The 19,564-nt window shown below is 35.7% G+C and overlaps 1 protein-coding gene across 5 annotated transcripts in view; it reads left to right on the top strand.

Moving 5' to 3' along the window:
- Nucleotides 1-19,564, top strand: part of LOC123015158 (caskin-1) — a 109,398-nt gene that overhangs the window by 50,163 nt on the left and 39,671 nt on the right. Inside the window, exons 1-2 of one of the 5 annotated variants that reach the window (XM_044414686.1) lie at nt 7,099-7,287; nt 9,128-9,212. The exons of 2 other annotated variants lie outside the window; for them this stretch is intronic. In XM_044414686.1, the coding sequence (XP_044270621.1) occupies nt 7,114-7,287; nt 9,128-9,212 (259 nt within the window). In that variant the 5' untranslated portion in view covers nt 7,099-7,113. Of the gene's footprint in view, nt 1-7,098; nt 7,288-9,127; nt 9,213-19,564 lie in introns of those variants that run through there. 2 more of the 5 variants (XM_044414690.1, XM_044414687.1) reach the window with 2 other exon arrangements.

The following is a 19,564-nucleotide window of genomic DNA, read 5'->3' as shown; positions in this document are numbered from 1 at the left end:
TCCAATGGAAATAAGGTCAAAAATAATACATGTGGTGATTTTCTCTTTAATAACTTGGCAGGTTTTTATTTTCTWTGTTTTTCGCTTGAATGGTTGCTTTCTACCATGCATTAAAGGCATTTTTTTGGAATCTTTGCATACGCATGTAGATTTCTTGTTAGAGACTTTCTGATTCTCATGAGAGCCTGAAAAGTATGTTTTTCCAAGACAAGATTACCAAGAGTCCCGGAATCTCTGAACAATTCCAACATATTCTGATGTCAATTAGTTAAGAAAGAAATGTGTTTAATAGCCTTACTCAATTCAGAAATTTTTTGTACAACTAGCACTTACATAACAAACGACTTTGAGACTTTTCTAAAAGTTGTATTTAAAAGCTTTAAAAACTTTTTATTGAAAAAACTATTTTTTTTCCCTAGAAATGTCTCATATTTATAATCAACAGAATTAATTAGTGGATTCTAAAAAGAAGTGTTAATTGAAATAGTTTTTTGGAAGATTTGGATATTTTAATTTACGAGAGTTGTATAATCCATTTTATTGAAATTGGCATAACAGTAAGCCATGATTGTGTAAACCGCGCTTTAAATGTGAAGAAGGCTTTACATATTAGGAACTAAATTTGGCACTAAAAAAATGAGGTTAAGATAATTAAAATTTTATTTCAAAGAACCCTCTTTCAGAGGTTTTCAGACATAGGTTTCAGAGAGAAGTTTAACAGCCTGTTTCATCCCTTTGAATGTGTAGTTTTAACACCAAAAACATACACTATTTGCTTTGGAGAAAATAATTTGGCTTTAGTCAAATTGGTATATTTGATTGCATTAACCTAAAACAGGAATAGGTACTTTAGCGTTTACTCTAAATCTGAGGCTTAGAAAAGAACTACTCTTAATCATAATTTGAAAAAATACTGGGAGTATTGAAGAAGCAYCGAAAACAGTGAAAAAACGAATGGGTACAAATGTCAGTCTTGTTAGTTCAACAAACCATGTAGGTAAGTAATCAAAAAAGAAACAAAAACACCATCTGCTATTATATGCTATTATACCAGGGACATTGGCAGGACTACAAACTTAAATATGAAAATTCCATAGCCAACCATTATGCCAATTTCAATGAAATCTACTATACCTAATGTTTTTCAAGAATTTTGAAGTTTTGTTTCAGAATGACCACGAACGTTGACTTCAATATTTCAAGTAATACTCTATTCATATTTTAAAACAGACCAGTAACTTGTGAAATGTGAGTGGCTTAGTTACCACGCCACATACACTTGAGTGCAACAAAATCGCAAATTGATTTTTTTATAATGTAATTTGGACTGTTAATAAATGCCAGTTTTTTGACGTTGTCTTTGTCACAATTCACAATTTCATAATTGTCAACCATCTTCCAAACTTCTATCAAGTTTTTCCATGTTTTTCCATTTCGTTTTTTACAACACTGACTATGAGACTYTGAGTCTTGCACTATCAAGACCACCAAATACGACATTTGTTTTGATAGTTTTCTAACCTTTTTGTGAACTACCTTTTTCACACTATGTAAATCTATAAAAAAATTGACAATTTTGGTTTTGACAATTTGCGTTTTATTTTCACTTAAGTGTACATACATACATTTTTTAGAACTCTTTTGTACTAATCTCATAACAGTGTAATCGGAAATGTCAAATTTCCACTTTAGATATGACATCTTATTTTTTATTATTGATACGGGAAAATTTCTTGAAACGTTGGTCAAAAATGTACGAAAAGCATTGTAAACTGAAAAACGTTACACACTTTTTTTTTTACAAAACTTCGTTAAAATTAGAAATTAACATTAATCTGCAACACATGTCACCAACCATATTTATCTCTCGTCAGTAACGAACGCTCTGTATGTGTATGTTTTCGTTAAAGAATAATTGAAAATAAATCAGCGCCAGCATGGCGCAGCCCGAGCTAATTTGCAGAGGTCATTTCGGTAATGACCGCCGAGCCGGGCTTTGCTCCGAGTTAATTAACCCGCAAGGGCGATCCCATGCCACTTCGTCAGATGAACTTAAAAAGGCTCCGCCGATCTTGTCCTCCTATATACAGTTCACACCTACGAGGGTCACTCATTAAACGCGAAATCAACGCGTTGTTTGCACTGCCTTCAATCCGGAGGGGTATGGTAAAAATTAAACTCGCCATAGTTGATTGCCAACCCGAGTCATGAATATTTTACCRGTCCCCTAGGGCAGATCGATTTCCATATTGGAAATTTTGAAAAATTCAACCAACATGCCTCAATAATGGATAACGCAATTTTTCACCGGGATTGCATTTTTTGACGGGACGAGATTCGCCCCTAGTGGTTGAGCTTGAGACAATGAATGAGCTTTTAAAAATTACTAGTCTTTTTTTACTTGTAACTTTGTCAATGTTCAATAGGCTAATTCTTTGTACCATGACAGAATAAAGAAGCTAGCTTTTCTTGAACAATGCGCAATTACTTTGGTAACGAATTTATGGTTTGGGAAATTGTAAAATTCTGAGGAAYCATYTCCCTCTTGGAGCAAGAGGCGCCGGACATGCCATTGCTTTCACTCTCTCTGTCTCCTCTAAATGAAATGCTCTTCAGTTTGTTGTCTTTTAATGTTATTGGGTAAAAAATAGTTGCATCAGTAAGTGCAGTGAACGGCCGGCATTGTCTCGTTTAGCCGCAAGACTCCATTTGTAATTCAAATTCGAAGCACAACGCGGAAAAACTGGTTGGAGGATCATGTTGTCTTACCGTCTTCTAGACCGTCCCCCTGACGTCTGGTAATATCCCCTGTAGCTATTTTGCGGCCCTGCAAGGTTGTATTGTTCATCCCAGCGTGTCTCTCGTTTCTAAGAACACTTTTAAAATGTCGTTCTATAGCGTGCTTCACAGGTATAATAGAATATCATTAGTCTTTCCTTATTTTTRTCACTACTCTAGTCTAAAGAGCGACAGAAATGGACGATTTTAAAAACCAACGAAAACATTACATACACCCACCACTCGGTTCAGGTATTTGATGTAGATAAATCTGGGAAGAGTGGTGGTCGAAATTTATTCTTTGTCAGGGGTTGCAAATGTAAAAAGAACAATCGACTGGTTTCATGAAGCTGCAATGAGTGATGGTAATTGTTTTCGGACGGGGAAACCAGACATTCATTGTTGGAACATCACTGGACACGGGTTATTATAAATGTTAATAGCCTGGTAATTATTAAATTAAAATATTTTGCCCGAGTATACGTCTCAAGGCCAACAGCAACTTACTAAATCATGTTTAGTCGAGATACATGTCAGGATTGTCCGAGCTGCATTACTAAAGATGTTACCACCTACCCTCATCAAATCTAATTTCTTTGTGACGATACCATAGTGCAGATTTCTTTTATTGCATTGGTACGAGTATAATGTTTATTACCCAAGAATCAATTGTATTCAGATTGTTCAAAGATTTGAATATTGCACGTGCGTGGGCAATGGAATGAGATAASCCAAGCTGCAATGATTCGCATATGTATCGCTTCGATGGGTAAAGTCCTATCGGGAATATTTCCAATTGCTGGTTAACCCAAGKACAGACATTGAGGCCACTAAAGGATTCGTTACATACCGAATGGTCGCTCTCTATATTGGCTTTTGCCACTTATTTGATTCCTTTATAGTTTGAACTGTCTTTGAAAAATAGAAAAGATTGTTATGACCTCTGCAACTGCAGATGTGATTTTATCCGAAATTTGTTTGCCTTATAGKATGACTTCATCACTTAGGACCCTAATCTATCTTTATGGGTAGTTTTTGAAGGGCTAATTTCGTGGCACATTATCATGGAGTGTTATCTTTACAGCCGACTTCGGGTTCCTATCCGGTGAATCCTTTGAAATATTTTCGCCCCAATGATACGACCAGTCCATCTCGCATAAACCTTGTCTGTTTTGYTCCTTAAAAATTTTACACGCGATTGCGTCTATGCGAAAACGTCAAAGATGTCTCTAAAAGTGAAACCGTCTAAAAGTTGATTAACTCTGTCACGTTTTCCCTTTTACACCCACGATTTGCAAATATAAAATCGTGTGATGAAATGTTGATGGCTCGTACCCCTTCYTTGGGGCGCAATTACTATACTTTGTGACGTGATTTCCCCCGAGTCCGACCGTAATTTCGTCGTACAACATAAAGGTGCAACTTGTCGCCTAGGTGGAAGGTAAGAATTCGTCGATGGGACGTACCTCTTTCGGCGGTGATTGATAGATAAACATTTACGTAGCCTGGATTGAAAACAAACAAACAGAATGGGAATAACTTCATTTTATCAACTGGGGCTCGTCCTGGCGAATCAAGCGAGTAAATACCGGGGATCCACAAGCGACTATTTTTACTTGGAACAGGAYTAYGGKRGGATCAGGTGTCGCCAGGCATTTTTATGGGGATGTAATTATCRGAGGATTCCGTGACGAGACGGATGTGCCGCTGAATTATCAATCATATTTCAATAAATTACTGAAAACGGCGGCCAATCAAAATTCACAGGCCCTCAAATAGAATTAATACCCGAACAAAGCACGTGATTTGAATGGCTTTATTACGTGTTCTTCGTCTGATTTTTACGCGACGAACGAAAACCTTGTTTGCCCTTCTAGACTTTCAAATTGAATTAATCTCTAATTTATTGATTAAATAGGCGAAGGGATTCGCTGAGATGCTGCCAAAAATATGACATTGAAAATAATTGATATGGCTCAGAATCTGTTGATTTTTTCTTATGTGGCGGCAGATTATACTAGATGTCGCCTAACAGGCAAAACTTGAGAATGATTGCATTATAAATCAAAGCAAATAGTTGAGAGGCTAACTGAAGATGTTATCTCTTGTAAATAATGACCCCACAAACTTATAAAATAATGATCCGTTTTATAACTTTAACCCCATCTCGTGCCATCGCCGAAATAAAACATAGCACCGGTGTGTGCTGAGGCTAGTTTAACAGGATTTAAAAGCGGAGTAATGATTAAGAGAGCGTGCTATCTGCGAATTTGGAGATTTATATACGCTATAAACACATCCAGATAACGTCTAGGTAACCACGAGAGAAACCCACAGCTTGCTTCTCTTTTTACCATTCCGGTAGCTCGACTAACAATGGAGCTACAAATTATCAATGGCAAGAAAATGGCCAGGGCGGTTTTCTATTTCTTATTCGTTTCGCTTGGATAGAAACCTGAATTATAACCCAGTTTGCAGCAAATCAAAGAATTCTAATTTTATGTTGCAGTAATTTGTCGCAGAAGGTGGATTTTCAAGAATTTCCGGCCGTGGGTGGAAATTAATTCTATACACGGCACCGTAAAATAATTAAAACTGGATATTTGAAACGAAATCTGTTTTTAAATCGGATGCTGTCTCTCACCCATCTCATCATTATCAATTTTTTTAGCGTATATCCTACCAGTTGCTAAGTGTATTACCTTTAACACTCATACATTTTTCAAGATTTCACTCGCGTTTTTGGTGTTTGTAGGTTGAAGGATTATTTTACGAAATGTTGTAGACAGTGTTTTATTCTTTAAGCTTTCGCAGGTCTCATTGATCTTTTAAAAGACATTACAGAGAAATTGCTTGACGTTTCGGCGAATTTTAACTTCATGTAAACGACAATTACGGGTCACGAAAGTAGATTATTCTTGACTTCATAAGTTATTTATTTTCGCGTGATAAACATGAAAACATGATTTGTTTAAAACGTTTTTAATGAGCTTGTTATCGCGACTTGTTGCCAAAAAACTGCTCTCTTTTTGCAAAATAGCGTGAGTAAGCTCACTCAGRAGCGTTTTCCTGAAATTGATTGAAGAATTATGTGTCAATTTGGATTTATAGACATGATTTGCGGGAAAAGTGTCTGAATTATCGTCAGCTCAAGCAGAATAAACACAAATCATATAATGTTTGAATCTCACGACCAAAAGACCATAAAGGTTACAGAATTTATTCAAAATGACCAACTAAAGAATGCTTCCCTCGTATTTTTAGTTAGTGGCCACAAATCTTTTTTGACCCTGACAAGGCGAACCTACCTGACGGTAATCCGTCTTGATTGCTCCGACATTCTTCAAGAAAAGAAGAATATTATTCTGTGAATATCGAATTTTTTGAAACAGTTAATTTTCTTATGGTCACGAACCTCGTCTCGTTATATTCTGTCGTGCACATCAGTGGTTTTGGTGTCTTGGAAAATAAAAATAAACTCCCCCTATTGTTCCAAAGTGTCATAAAATATGCCACGACCAAAACGTTTAATGTCTGTAAAATAACAAGTTACGACGTCGTAACCAGCTATTAAATATTTCCCTTTAGATTAGAATTTACATCCAGATGCTTCGATACATCATCTGTTATTTTAGATTTTATATGGGAGCGCATTTCCAAGAACGAATTGCCGATTCTACCATATAAACACTCGAGAGGCACCTGCAAGAGGGATATCGTCCGACCTCGATTATTACCTTGCAAATTTAATAGCCTGTCAAGTCACGGGCCTAAAGTGGACCGTGTGTGCAAAAAATTATTTAGATATCACACGCCCAAAAAGCCCAATGAAGGACTTTTAATGAGACGACTGTCTCTAATAAAATTTATTGTTGTCTGTTGGCTTCGTTATAAGTCACTGTTTGTAATAGAATATTATGCACAGCATTACATCAACAATGTTTATATCTACAAATCAATACGTAATTTATCTTAGTTGCTGCAGAGCTCATATACGAACAAGTAGCGTTATAGAGGTATAAATTTCAATTTATTTTCCTTGTCGCTACTATTTCATTATGACATTATGATCATTTTATTTAAGCCAAGCGTACTAACGAGATGAATTGGAATTTACACGTTCGTTCGCTTTCCAGGGGTCTCCAGGTGACTCTCTCCATACCGCCTCCAAATTGGAATTTTCAGTGCAATTGACTTCCGTTCTCATTAGRCCGAAATTTTAAACCTTCCATTAGGCAAAGCTAATCGCCGAGGGCAAATTCGTTAAGTAAACATCCACGTCACTTTAAACCCTCGCCAGAAAGCCGTACCTAGAATCTCCTCGATGACCTTAACATGGTTACCTTGCCTGATTGGAGGGTTCTCAGGCCACTAAACTCCGAGAGCTTTGTTCAGTTAGTTCTTCTCGGTGTGGCTGGCAGTGCACGTGTGTTCAGTGAGTCTTCGAGATGCTTTCTGTCGTTTGAGGACAGTGTGTTGTGTGCAAGATGGTGCTTTTGGCTAAACACGGTGAGGAGATTTCGACGACGACCACTCCCTACGTAAATTTTACTTAATTGGAAAATTCGGAGTAACTGTTCTCTGAGCCTCGACACATAAATAATATCGAAACCAATTTCAGTGTGTGAAGTCTACACTATTTCATAATGGTCATAATTTTGTCTTGCTGACCTGCTCTAAGACAATTTAGCACCGTGGTTTTTTCAACTCGACTATTCAGGGACAATTTGTCACACTAACTTAGTTGTAATAAGGCGGATTTAGAATGGACTGGCCGTAACATTAAGAAAGCTTTTTTTCATTCCCATTGTCACGTTCTTCTTTGTGTAGAGGTGTTATTTATTTCGAGTGATTTAGTCGCCCGGTGAGATGATTTTCTAATGGGGAGATAAAAATTCCAAACGCAGAGGCGTACAGCTTTCCATGTAATTGATTTAGGGGACGTTGCTCAGTGGCGTAACCAACCAGTTCAAACTACGATAATTATTGTTTATCGCCACCTGGAGCAAGCATTAATCACTTCCGAAGCAAGTTTAGTTTTTTTTCACTTGGCAGTATCAAAATCTTATTTTTTCTTAAATTATTGGCTTTTAAAAGAAGTTAAAAAACCCTTTTCGCTGTTTTGAGGAGAAAAATTGAGCTGWGGSGCAATTGGCACTAATTAAAGGCCAGCCGACCAGCTGTTTGCTCTTAATCTATACGTTTACATTATTASGATATTTTGTGGCAATATTATGGTATACACCCACTGAAAGATTCGCTTGAGCTGTCAAGCCACAAACTTGTATTTTTGCCAACACAAAATTATCAGTTTCAGGATGTTTTGCGGCGTAACAGTATTTCATTTATCTTATTCCATATATGTTTAAAAATTAGAAATCGTTAATTAATTCTTACAAGTGTGCGAATTGCATCATTATGTAAATGAAATTTTGTTTTGTAGCTTGAGGTGTTCAAACTTACACAAGATTTTGATAACCCCTTGCTTGCAAAAAATAGTTTTGTAATATTCCCGTTTCACGGTTTTTTGGCCGTAATAAAGCATGTTGAATGTTTGTGAGCGTTCATGAATGACTTTCATCAAATTTTTAAAAAACTTGTTAGGAAAATGGATACGATTTGGCACGCTCATGGGAGAGTAAATTGAATTACTGACAGTCTTTCCATCTTCTAAGATACGATCTAACGATTAAATACAGCTACACATTTTTGTTCCACCTGAAACAATAACTGAAAGCGCTGAAAATGTGCATCTGACGGAAAAGTTTATCCAAATTTTGTGTCGGTTTAGATGAAAGCAGTCGAGTGTGAAGCTTCTTGTGGAAGTTTTTCTTAATTTTTAATAATAAGGTTCTGGGAGGAGGAGACTATTACAAATTTCATCAAGTCCATGGGTGAAACATCTCTTCACATATTGTCCTTCATTAAGTTTAATAACAAGGAAAGTCAAGTTTAAGCTCTAGCTTCCCTCGAGTAGCGTTAGTGAACCCTCTTTATTCAATGAATTTTAAATTACTTCCGCCAAAATAATAATAGTAAATAACGAAAGTTTGTGAAAGCCTGGAATCCACTTTTCTCAGCAAATCAAAGTAATACACCAATTGAGTTGTAAAATATGCCATTTCGAGTAAATTATGTCAAGCGTTGCAATATCCTTTTAGTAAATGAAGTCGTAAATTTTATGCGTGCGTTTGTATAAAATTAAACTTTTTAAGGAAGTTTATAGTCGGGTAATGCCTTGCCACATTTTACTGTAATTCTGCATTGACACAAGAAGCTCAGTTTACAAGCCAAATGTCAGTTTTCCTTCCCTCTATGCTAAATATTTGACACATGTTTTTCTTTTCAGGTGAGTGTCCGCCCCCGATTTCGTTTCAGACGCGCTGAAGAAATGCCGTCAGCTTTTAAAAACACTACACTGAAATCTCAACAAGGTAGGAATATAAAAGCTCAAAGGCGACCTTTCCGTCAAGTCGTTATGGCAACGGCAGTCTCCAGGGCGTCTGTAGGCGTCGCGACGGCATCACTAGGCTTCTGTTCGAATCTGTAACACACAATTACAGCAACGGCGACCACACGAATGAAAGGTGTGTCAAAAGGCGGGATTCGTGTCGCGAGTGAATTATTTTATCYCACGTGTAAACACTGATTCATAAATAGTCATTACGGGAGATGATAATGCGGGAACTGAAGACGTTTCATCGGGTTTCACTCTCACGAGGGTCGGATTTGCACATGAGAAAAATCATTTTTTGCAAAGCGCCAAGTTTCTAATTTTCTCCCCTTCGTGGCAGCAAATATTTTTTTCGTTTAGTCCACAACTGACAGCGTTATCTAAAGTCTGGAACGTGCCCCCATCACTGATATTAATATAATGTACACGTATTTCCCTTCGCGAAACATGTGTGACATGAATTTCAAACAAGGACCCACAAAGCAAATTGATTTTTTGTTGGTGTAGGTGTTAGCAAAGAAAAATACACTTGGAGAAGGYCACCACTGATTTTTCCACAGAAATCTTCTCGACGGTAGATTTYTTGAKTATKTGAAACAATACCTCYTATATCCATAAGTCAATTTATGAGGAAATAGCAACAATTGCAACAGAAGTAACGCATAAATCATTTTATAGAGCAAAAGTAATTTGTCAGTAAAAGACGCAAAGGAGAGTAGAAAATTGCAAATAGTAATTTGTTTTGGAATCATTTTATACATATGATGCAAGTTAGCGGTAGTACTAAAGATTAGGATTGGAAATTTTGTAATAATATTTGTAATGTAATGGCATAATAATACAAGTGGGTAAATTGAAACAAGTATTTCAGTAATGCAATCCTACGCTACCTCGCTTGGAACAAGAGATTGTCATTGTTATTGAGCAATTTTTATGGTGATTGTTCTATTTTTCTTGAGATGAACATACTCTACMACATTGAATACTAAGTGAGTCCACTTTCATTTCAGATTTAACAATGGGCATAATTTTAAATTCAGTCCAAGGAACCTAATTTTTCAGAACTAAGAAATGATTATGATGTTTTTTTCATTTTTAACAGTTTTGTTATCAAAAGCTGAGGTATATTATTTATAAAAGTTTGAAAGAACTTGAGTGCGTTTCTCATCTTCTAAATGATTATTTGCAACCGACCTGTCACATCTCACTTCTTCTTTATTTATTTTTATTGTGAGCGGATGTTCTGCTTGTAATTAAATTTTCTCCAGTGCCGCTGTAAACTGGAGAAATTCAAAAATTCAGCACTTCCTCTTGTTTGCGATTAAGTTTTATTACATCTAAAGCGCAGCGGATAAGAGTGTCAATAAAATTCAGGAAAAGCTTCTGTAATCCGTCCAAAATTGAAGTGATTGTGTATTTAGTGGCACTTTTAGTTTATAATCTGCACAGGAAGGAGAAAGAAATAAAATTGATAGCAGGAAAAGAATCATCTTGGCCGACGTGAAATAGAATATAAAAACCTTTTTATACTTTTACGACGAACAGTGTTATATCTTTTGCATAAATTAGTYCCTCTGTGAAAAGAACAATCGTTTCGTTGAAACTCGAAGGGTTGAAACGGAATATTAAAATTTGTTCCTTTTGAAGCACCTGAATAAAAGAAGGTTGTTGATAAAGCTGGCGGAGCTTTTTCAGTGAATAGGAGAACGCAACGGCTGGGAAAAAATATCAACATGTATGAAATTTCTATTTATGGAAGGCTGGGAGTGTATTCTTTTTTATAACAAGTTCCTGTTTATCCCGACGCATTCCTGAGGGACACGCTAGGAATCTGATTCCACCGCACGCCACCGCCAATGGATTATTCCCGAAAAATATATATATCTGGGGCTGTTGCATGAAACGCTTTCTGGAAGTTGCCTTAGTATTCTAGACGTTTCCGTTTCGTTTTCCCAATGCTCTTCCGTGTGGGCCGTTTTGATCCGGCAACAAAGTTGAGTAAGCACTCGAACCAAATTTAAACTAAATTGCAACTCGTTTGTCATGAATTATGCATAACGCGAATATGCAACCGTCGCGAGTTTTTCTCCGGAAACGCTGAAATAACGAAAACTAATTAAGGCATTAGTTTATGAAACGATTAAAATCTGAAACGGCGCGCTCCGGTAATCTTTTAATTGAGTTGTAAAAACTGCACCGGCTTTCTGGTGCAGTTGTTGCTCTTTTCGCGCTGTCAAATCGGGTATTGTGCATAAATTAACGGCGTAATTAATATCAATTAATGCGTGTTTCAGCCGATGCAACAACTTGCAACTTATTGCGTACGACCGCTGATAAATATGCGAGTTACTCGAGCAACTTTTTATGAGGATTAAACGCAAATTTTACTGTTATATCAACCGATACCGATAAAACGATCGTGCGGTTTTTACAACTTATTGCTGACATTTTTAATAATTATGTCTTCATTTACATTTAAAGCGTGCAAATATTTTTACAGGTTCCGTGGGGCCGCGGCCTTCACACGACATGTATGACCAGTTTTAAGCACCTCAAAGCTAGCAAAAATTTTTGACAAACGTGTAATTTGTAATTTAATAGAAGTGGAGAATAAACCGTTTATTACTTGTGATGAAGAAGTTTACTTTAATTGACACCACTTTTGTAAAGAAATTTATTGCGAGAGTATATGAACTTTCCTGGTGTTGGAGCGCAAGTAAATTTCAAGATAGTTAATGAATGGGTTATATAGCAAATGRACATGTAAAGTACTTATTACATGTAACAAAAAGATACAACTTGGAAGGTTTTGTGGTTAAATTTATTGGTGGTAATAAAATTTACCACACTGCTTTCCACCTTCGCGCTTCTTTTATTTACCACTTTCTGTATTAGTTTGTTAAAGGCTTTCAGTTTGTAAAGTAAGCTTTTGATTGCCATTTTTCCGTTGTTGGCAAAATTTATGTTCCTACGCTGGAACTACAGCTGTGATCAAGAATGATTGTTTTTGTGACTATTTTTTAAACATTACATTTTTTATGTATTTTTTAAAAAACAAAATAATGCTTATAACCACATATTTTAAACCATAATAATAATTCTCCAACTGTGGATTTTAAAATTTTGATGAATCTACGATAAAAGCATTGCATTGTCGCTAAAATTTTAATGACAAGAGTAATAAAAATAAAACATCTCRCATATAACATTTTTAACATCAATAAAGAGTAAAAAGACAATACGTGCATGCATTTCAAGCTCTGGAAATATAACATTTTATAGCTAAATGCACAGGTAAGTGCGCAGAAATATGGAATATTTATGAGCACTTCACATGGAGAAAATTTCTGACCATATTCGGTGAAATTACCCTAATTTTACAATCTTAACCCTGACTTAATCAAAATTTAACAGGCAATAACATAACGCCATCGTAGACAATCGCCGCATTTATAATCCASGATACCATATTATAGAGAAATATCCAATTTGCATTTATACACCTACACGGATCCTGCGAGCATACTCCATCACGAGTACACAAAGAGCACCATCATGTATAATAATTTAGCCAGTCTAATCGTGCCGAGTACAAAGAGTTCCGTACTATAACAAACAAGGCAGTGAGGGTGGCAGATATCAACTTGTGCAGATCAGCATCTCTATACAGACCACCCCCGCAAGAACCGTGTGAACACGCCGACACGTGACCCTCCYAGTCAATTGCTAATATTGTTTAGGTATAATTAAACGGCCATTCTARCGACCCTAAAGCGAGGCTTCAAAGTTAATTAAAAAACTAGGGGAGAGATCGGACACTCGGACACGTACGGGCTATAATTACCTGCAACATTGACTGAATCTAAAATTCTCTGTTTGCAATCACTTTCGTAGTGGACATGAAGGAAGTAATTTATTGCATGTGGAAGTTAATAATAGATAAAACTGTTAATCAATAATTCCGATCGGTGATTCCTTGTTATTTATTACCTAGCGATTAAACACCGATTCAGCCAACCATGCTTACCTGATAACTGGATACATCGATAGTTGCTATCAGTTTATCCTAGCACAGCCCCCCATCGACTTTTATTAATGTTCATTTTGCCATTAAAATGGATTTTCACCGCTTGAGACGAGACTTTTTAATTTAACACACAAGGTGGGTTCAGGAAGCTGATTAAAACTTTATTCTAAATTGTATTGCCTTTATTTGGTCTAAAAAATTTTTTTGTTCTTGAACATGTTGTGAAGATATTTCTTCTTTATGAGTGTTTTGGTTGCAAAGAGGTGTTGTGTTTTTGTAGATATTCAAGTGCGAAACATTCACTATCACTACATCAGGTCCGAGTTGAAAAATTCGCCAAAGTACGATTTGTATGGCTTTAGGTATCTCGCGAAAAACCGCAGTTTCCAGCTTAAAAATCTGCTTAAACTCTTGAAAAAAGCAAAAATGACATGCTTCTCGGCCTATTTCTGTGATTTTTCGGCTTGTTTTCAACAAAATTTTGCGAAATAATTGCGTTTCTAGCTGAAAAACGTGCTAAAACGTTCGAAGAAATGCAAAAATAATATAATTTTGTTTTAGCGAAATCTAGCGAAAAGCCTGAGATTTTAGAAAACGTGGAAAAGCGTTTTCGGCCAAAGTTTGTGGTTTCTCAGCTTATTTTTGTCTTAATTTTGCTCAAAAACCAGTTAAATCGAGTGAAACAAACAAAATATTGGTGTAATATCGATTTATTGTTCTTTTGATTTTTATGCGTGTTTGGACAAGATTTTGGAAAATAAATGAGCCTCTGGTTCAAAAACGAAGTAAGTCGAGCGAAACAAGCTAAAAATAATATCAATTTCGATTTAATTTTGTAATTTTTTTGTTTGCTGTAATTTTTAGAATGTTGTTTGTTTTTATCTCAAAAACGTATTTAAACACGTTTAAACGGCAAAAATAACACCGTTTTTTTTTCAAATTGGCTTAATTTTTGGATTGTTTTTAATGAAATTTTGTGAAAGAAGTGTGTTTCTAGCTGAAAAAGTATTCGAAAAAGACAAAAAATAAATGGTTATTTTTTATCCTGTCTAGTAAAATTTTGTAAAACAGAGAGAACTATTTTTAACCAATTGGTGGTTTTTCGACTTTTTTTGAAAAAAGATTGACGAAATAGTCAAGTTTCTGGTTGAAAACGTGAAAAATGCCCGAAAATCATTTTTTTTCTTTTCCAAAAAATCACCAGATATTACAATTTTTACAAAAGTTTTCACCAAATCACCAGACTAACATGAAAATCACCATATCTGGTGAAATTTCACCACACTTGGCAACACTGATTAAACAGGAGAATTTATTTAAGAAATGCAAAGAAAAAATAAGATACTGGTTTAAAATATTTGATTTATTATCACTGAAGTAAAATACCATTTCTACATCGAAAACCTGAGCTTTCGAGGTAATGAGAAATAGTTCCCAGTTTACTTGAAATATACTATACTCCACTTCTCACTTAAAAAATAGCAGTATTCTCAGTAAATTTAAATTTTGCACCTATTTATATAAGAAGATAAAATTAAACATCTAGAACCAATTTTGGATTTCAGTTTTTTTGGTAATTAATATTTGTAGTTGTTTTAAAGTTTGCTTTTTCTTCATTTTAAATCACCGCCTAGAATAGTGAACTAAAAGCCGGGAGAGCTTCGTCGCCCTAATACCGTATTTTAATTTTCATCATAGGGAGTTAAATTAAAGTAAATTAAACGATTTTCAGGATTTTATTAGATACCTACTCCTGACGTATTCCGTGAAGTAATGGGGGTAATTTACATAATTTTTATTTAATGGCATTTAATAGCAGAATCTGTATGCATATTGCTAATTAGAAAATTCCACACTCTAAAATTGCATTTAAATTCAGCACATTACTGTTCTTTGAATCACAATAAAATTCTGCTGATAAAGGAAAAATTCCAACCTTCGCTTTCAATCGTTAAATAATATTTCTTTAATTAAGATTTTATGCAAATTGTTGAAAATCGTGTCAGGAAAATTAAAACTTGGATAAGTACAATAATTTTTCAATTCTAACAACCTTTCTGTAGTGGCGTGGGCGTTGAGTTATGGAATGAATAATGTATGCTTTTAATTTTTTTTTATTTGAAAACTATTTATGGCATTTCTTCTGGAAACAGAAATGTGCTTCTGAAAAGCCATTTTTCAAAGTCGGTTGCCATTACACGGCTTATGTGAATCAGTGTGTCGTTTATGTTTTTCAATATTAATAAATTCCGACGACAGACTGAGAAAAAACCCGTCTTCAGCTAGCTGTATTTTGAATGCACATGATTTTATTGTTATTTCCATATTTAAATGAGTTGGCGCATCAAGAGTTGTGATTATAACGGAGATTGTAATTAGCTTTTGTTTAAAATAAATTACGATTCAATTCAGTCTCTCCTTATCGTATAATTTATTTTCGATAAAATACCGATTACATCGTTATGGAAATGCGGTTTTTATTAGTACAAATTATAGATTTTGATGCACTTGTGAAGCAGATAAATATCTGCGACATATTCTGCCACTAAATCTTGCCTATCTTAATGGTGGCGGTTGCTCCTTTGATGACAGATCGTTTGTATTCATTTCAAAAGTGCAGTGCACATTTATCAAAAAATATTACATCACAGTACACTCTTGAAAATTGTTCTCATTACAGTTTAAAAATTGAGATAAAGTGTATTACCTTTACGTGTCGCAGACTTTAGATACCGTTCTTTGACAGACCAAATTTGGTTCAGGAATATTTCCCATCAATTCTAACTAATCTACAAATTTCTTTCATGGCTCTTTACGTCTTAATGAGGCAAAACGTGGGATTTTCGAGGCGATTTGTCCCGAATAAGGGCCGTAATGGCCGTGGCATGATCCACGGTGGTAAATTTTCATCAAAGATCAGGGAGAGCCATTTGGAATTGTATGCAGGTGTGGACTAGTGAAGAATTGATGTTGACATGGCGTGCGTTCACGATATGGGTCACATGCAAGCAATCAAGCAATGATATCAATCAAATGCTTACCATTAATTAAGTCCATATAGAAAACCTACAGGCATTCGCAGCTTTTTCACAAACTCATGAAATCCAATCAGATGATCACTGCTTCGATGAGGTCAACCGTGAAAATGGCATTCTTACGTTGTTTCTACAGTAAATCAATTAAATGCGTGTTAAATCTTATTGTTGGCTTCATTTTGTTTGAATTAAGACACGGGAGATAATGTAATAAAAGACGTTATGTACCTTTTGTGAAATTAATTAATTGTGTGAAAGCCAAGCGCAATTACGTCAAACCTAAGGCAGGAGGTGAAATTAGAAAGGGCCGAATTTAATTTCATTAACAGGCACGAGAATATGATTGGGAAAAACTCAACTTTAATCATAATTGGATTTTTTTTGAAGAAAGTAATTTCCTTTTGATCTGCTAGCCAAATGGGATTATTTTAGAAGAAATTGTCAATATTCGTGTTTCGGAAATTATAACCCAATTTTATTATAAAWGCGCTTAGAGCATCCACATGGTGAGTTGTGTAGAGTCTCTGAATATCAATATAATCCACCCCCGTGCCACCCTCGTATGCCATATCCGTAGATTCTCCACTCCATCTTTATTGAACGCGCGACTCTTGCACTGCATCAAAGAATTTCGCAGTTAATATGCCCCACAATGCCTACATTAGACGTCGTCTGATTTTTCCTATTTTACACTTCTTTAATCTTCGCTTGAAAAGCAGGGTTTGTCGAGATCACCCTCGGTACTCTTCCATATTAAAAAGTGACACGGCATGTCTTTGACAAAGGAATACTTTCGTCAAGCACCAAATGGATTTATTGGAAATGACGTTTCTTTGATCGTGCTACACAATTTGTCACGTTCGATACAAAAGYAGCGTCTTTTTATATTGAAATTTTTATAATGTCAAGCGAGAAAACTGACCTCGTTTATAATAGCTCGGTGCTCGTAAAATTCTTATCATAAAAGAATATTTAATAATTCACAGAAGTCTTTTAAACTTTACGACTCTCAAGTAATAAGTTACGTTTAGTTTAGTTGTAAACCCGTAAAATTTCCACCTTACTGTTTAAGTTTACTCTAACTAGAACTGTGTTTACGTGGAAAATCGGCGATTTTATGCTAAAGGGTGGTTTCATCTGATAATGTGTCAACACTTTGATGTATGAAGGGTGGTGATAAAACCACAAAAGTTGGAATGCCACGATTATTGCTTTTTTATGTTGCATTGTTGTGCAGATAGCTGAAAAATAACTAAATACACATGACATTTTAAGGGCAAAAACTGTGTTTTTAACATGACAAGGTGTTAATTACAATCGATTTTTTGAGTAAAAATGGATAAAACGAAAATTTTGGTATGGTACGGTGTTCACAATACCTCTTATCTTGAGGGCATATTACCCTAGGTAGAGAGTAGTAACTTCTTGCACAACTGAAAAATTGAAATGTCATAAACGTGAATTTAATCTTTTCTTTCAATGTCTTTTTTTCAATTTACAATTCACCGTTTCAACGATTGCGTCATTTCATTTTATATAGCTGTAATGGCTTGAAAATAATTCTGACATAAATGTGTATCTCGAAGGCCAAACTTGTCAAAATAATGTTGACGCCATTCTTATCACACACTTATACAATATGTTTATGAATCACTTTCCATAATTTTACAAATTCTATTCTAATTGGATATCCCAAACTCGAGGTGAATACAAAATATCGAGCTTCGCGTTTCGTAACAGCAATAAAATAAATAAAATGCACATCTTATCTCTTCGGAAAAATTTTTATTACACTCAACACACTTAAGAGCACTACCTGTTCGAAAAATAACAACTTTATCATATTTTGGAAGCGAAACAGCCCACTTCCATTACCTGGGGGCCATAAGCGACGATAATGAGGCAAGCTTCGGCGCCGGCGCCCAAAAAAATCCGTCTGAAAATATGTAAAATCTGGGGTGTATCCAACATCTGTCAAGTGCAGACATTGCAAAAGCTGTGTGACTAAATAATTCCCAAAGAGACTCGTTATAAAAAATACATAAATTAAGGGGTGATAATAATTAATTTCGGTCGGTGTATTTTTAGCGAAACGATGATTGATGGGGTGTATTTTCGGAGCTGGTGGCGTATTGTTCCTGTTTCCGGTGGGGTTGAAAATCCGATGGATTGTTTCAATTGTTTAATTAAAGCGCGTGTAATGAAATTTGCGCAATTATTTGTCAAGTTGTTGATCTAAGCGCTGATAACAGTGTTGGGTTATAATTTAAATATTAAAGACGACGTCTTGGAAGGGCGACCATCTGCTCGGTTTCACTTTCAATCGATATTGTGGGGCGCTGGAGGCGTTTTTACTTCTATTTCCTTTCCGAGCATCTGCTTTGGTTAAGCGTCGCGGTTTCACGTCCTTAACTTCAGACAAGCACTGATCAAAAGAAGGGTGTCGAGAGCTGACGGAAACTTTCCTTCCGGTTTTTTCAGTAATTAGATTTTTTGGTCGTCAGCAAATTGTTCAATGGGTCTCGTCTATTTCGCAGAGAGCTTTTTCGAACAAAATAAATTCAATTTGGGTGGGAAACATGGCGCGATTTATTTTGCTCTCCTCTACCCTTTCAGATCCGCGTCCGCAAAAACACAAAACGCTGAAATAACAATGAATTTTTCGTTTCATTTTGCGACTAACGAGAAATAATGAAATGTCCATTATTTCCGGGTTTGCTGCGACTATAATTTCATGATATCGCGGAGGAGTATCTGGAATATATTCTGATGTATGGTTTATTTGCCGGAGGGTTTGATTCCCCACTGAGAGAACACAGATAACGCAAAAGGTACAGCTTTTATATCTACCTTAATATCGCCACTGTTTTATTCTCCCTCTTGTGTGCATTGAAACGGCTTGATTTAAACTCGGTTGGATCTAATCGAGATAAATGCCCACCGAAATTTTACGGAACTTATAATTTCAGACCCGAAATGACGGTTTCAGGGCCCAACGACACCCTCTAAATCCCCTAAACCGGAAACCCAACAACGCTGACATTCCGGAAATGCAAGACTTTGATGTGGAAATTTTAATATTGGCAAACCAACCTGCATTAGAATCACAAGTCAGGCAAATTAGGTAATTTGTATACCATCCACTATGCAAAGTTGAACTCTTTCGAGTTTAATGAACCAAAACACATCAAATTACCTTATGGTTCTGTGGTTGGAATTACGAAATGGTACTAACCGCAAACATASTCATAAGTCTCGTTTTATAATTAC

Source organism: Tribolium madens, unplaced genomic scaffold, assembly GCF_015345945.1.
Source record: "Tribolium madens isolate multiple individuals breed KSU strain unplaced genomic scaffold, Tmad_KSU_1.1 Scaffold_97;HRSCAF=244;Tcas5.2_LG3a, whole genome shotgun sequence".
NCBI lineage: Eukaryota > Metazoa > Arthropoda > Insecta > Coleoptera > Tenebrionidae > Tribolium > Tribolium madens.
Note: the sequence above shows the minus strand (reverse complement) of the source record. Positions and strands in the feature narration are given on the sequence as shown.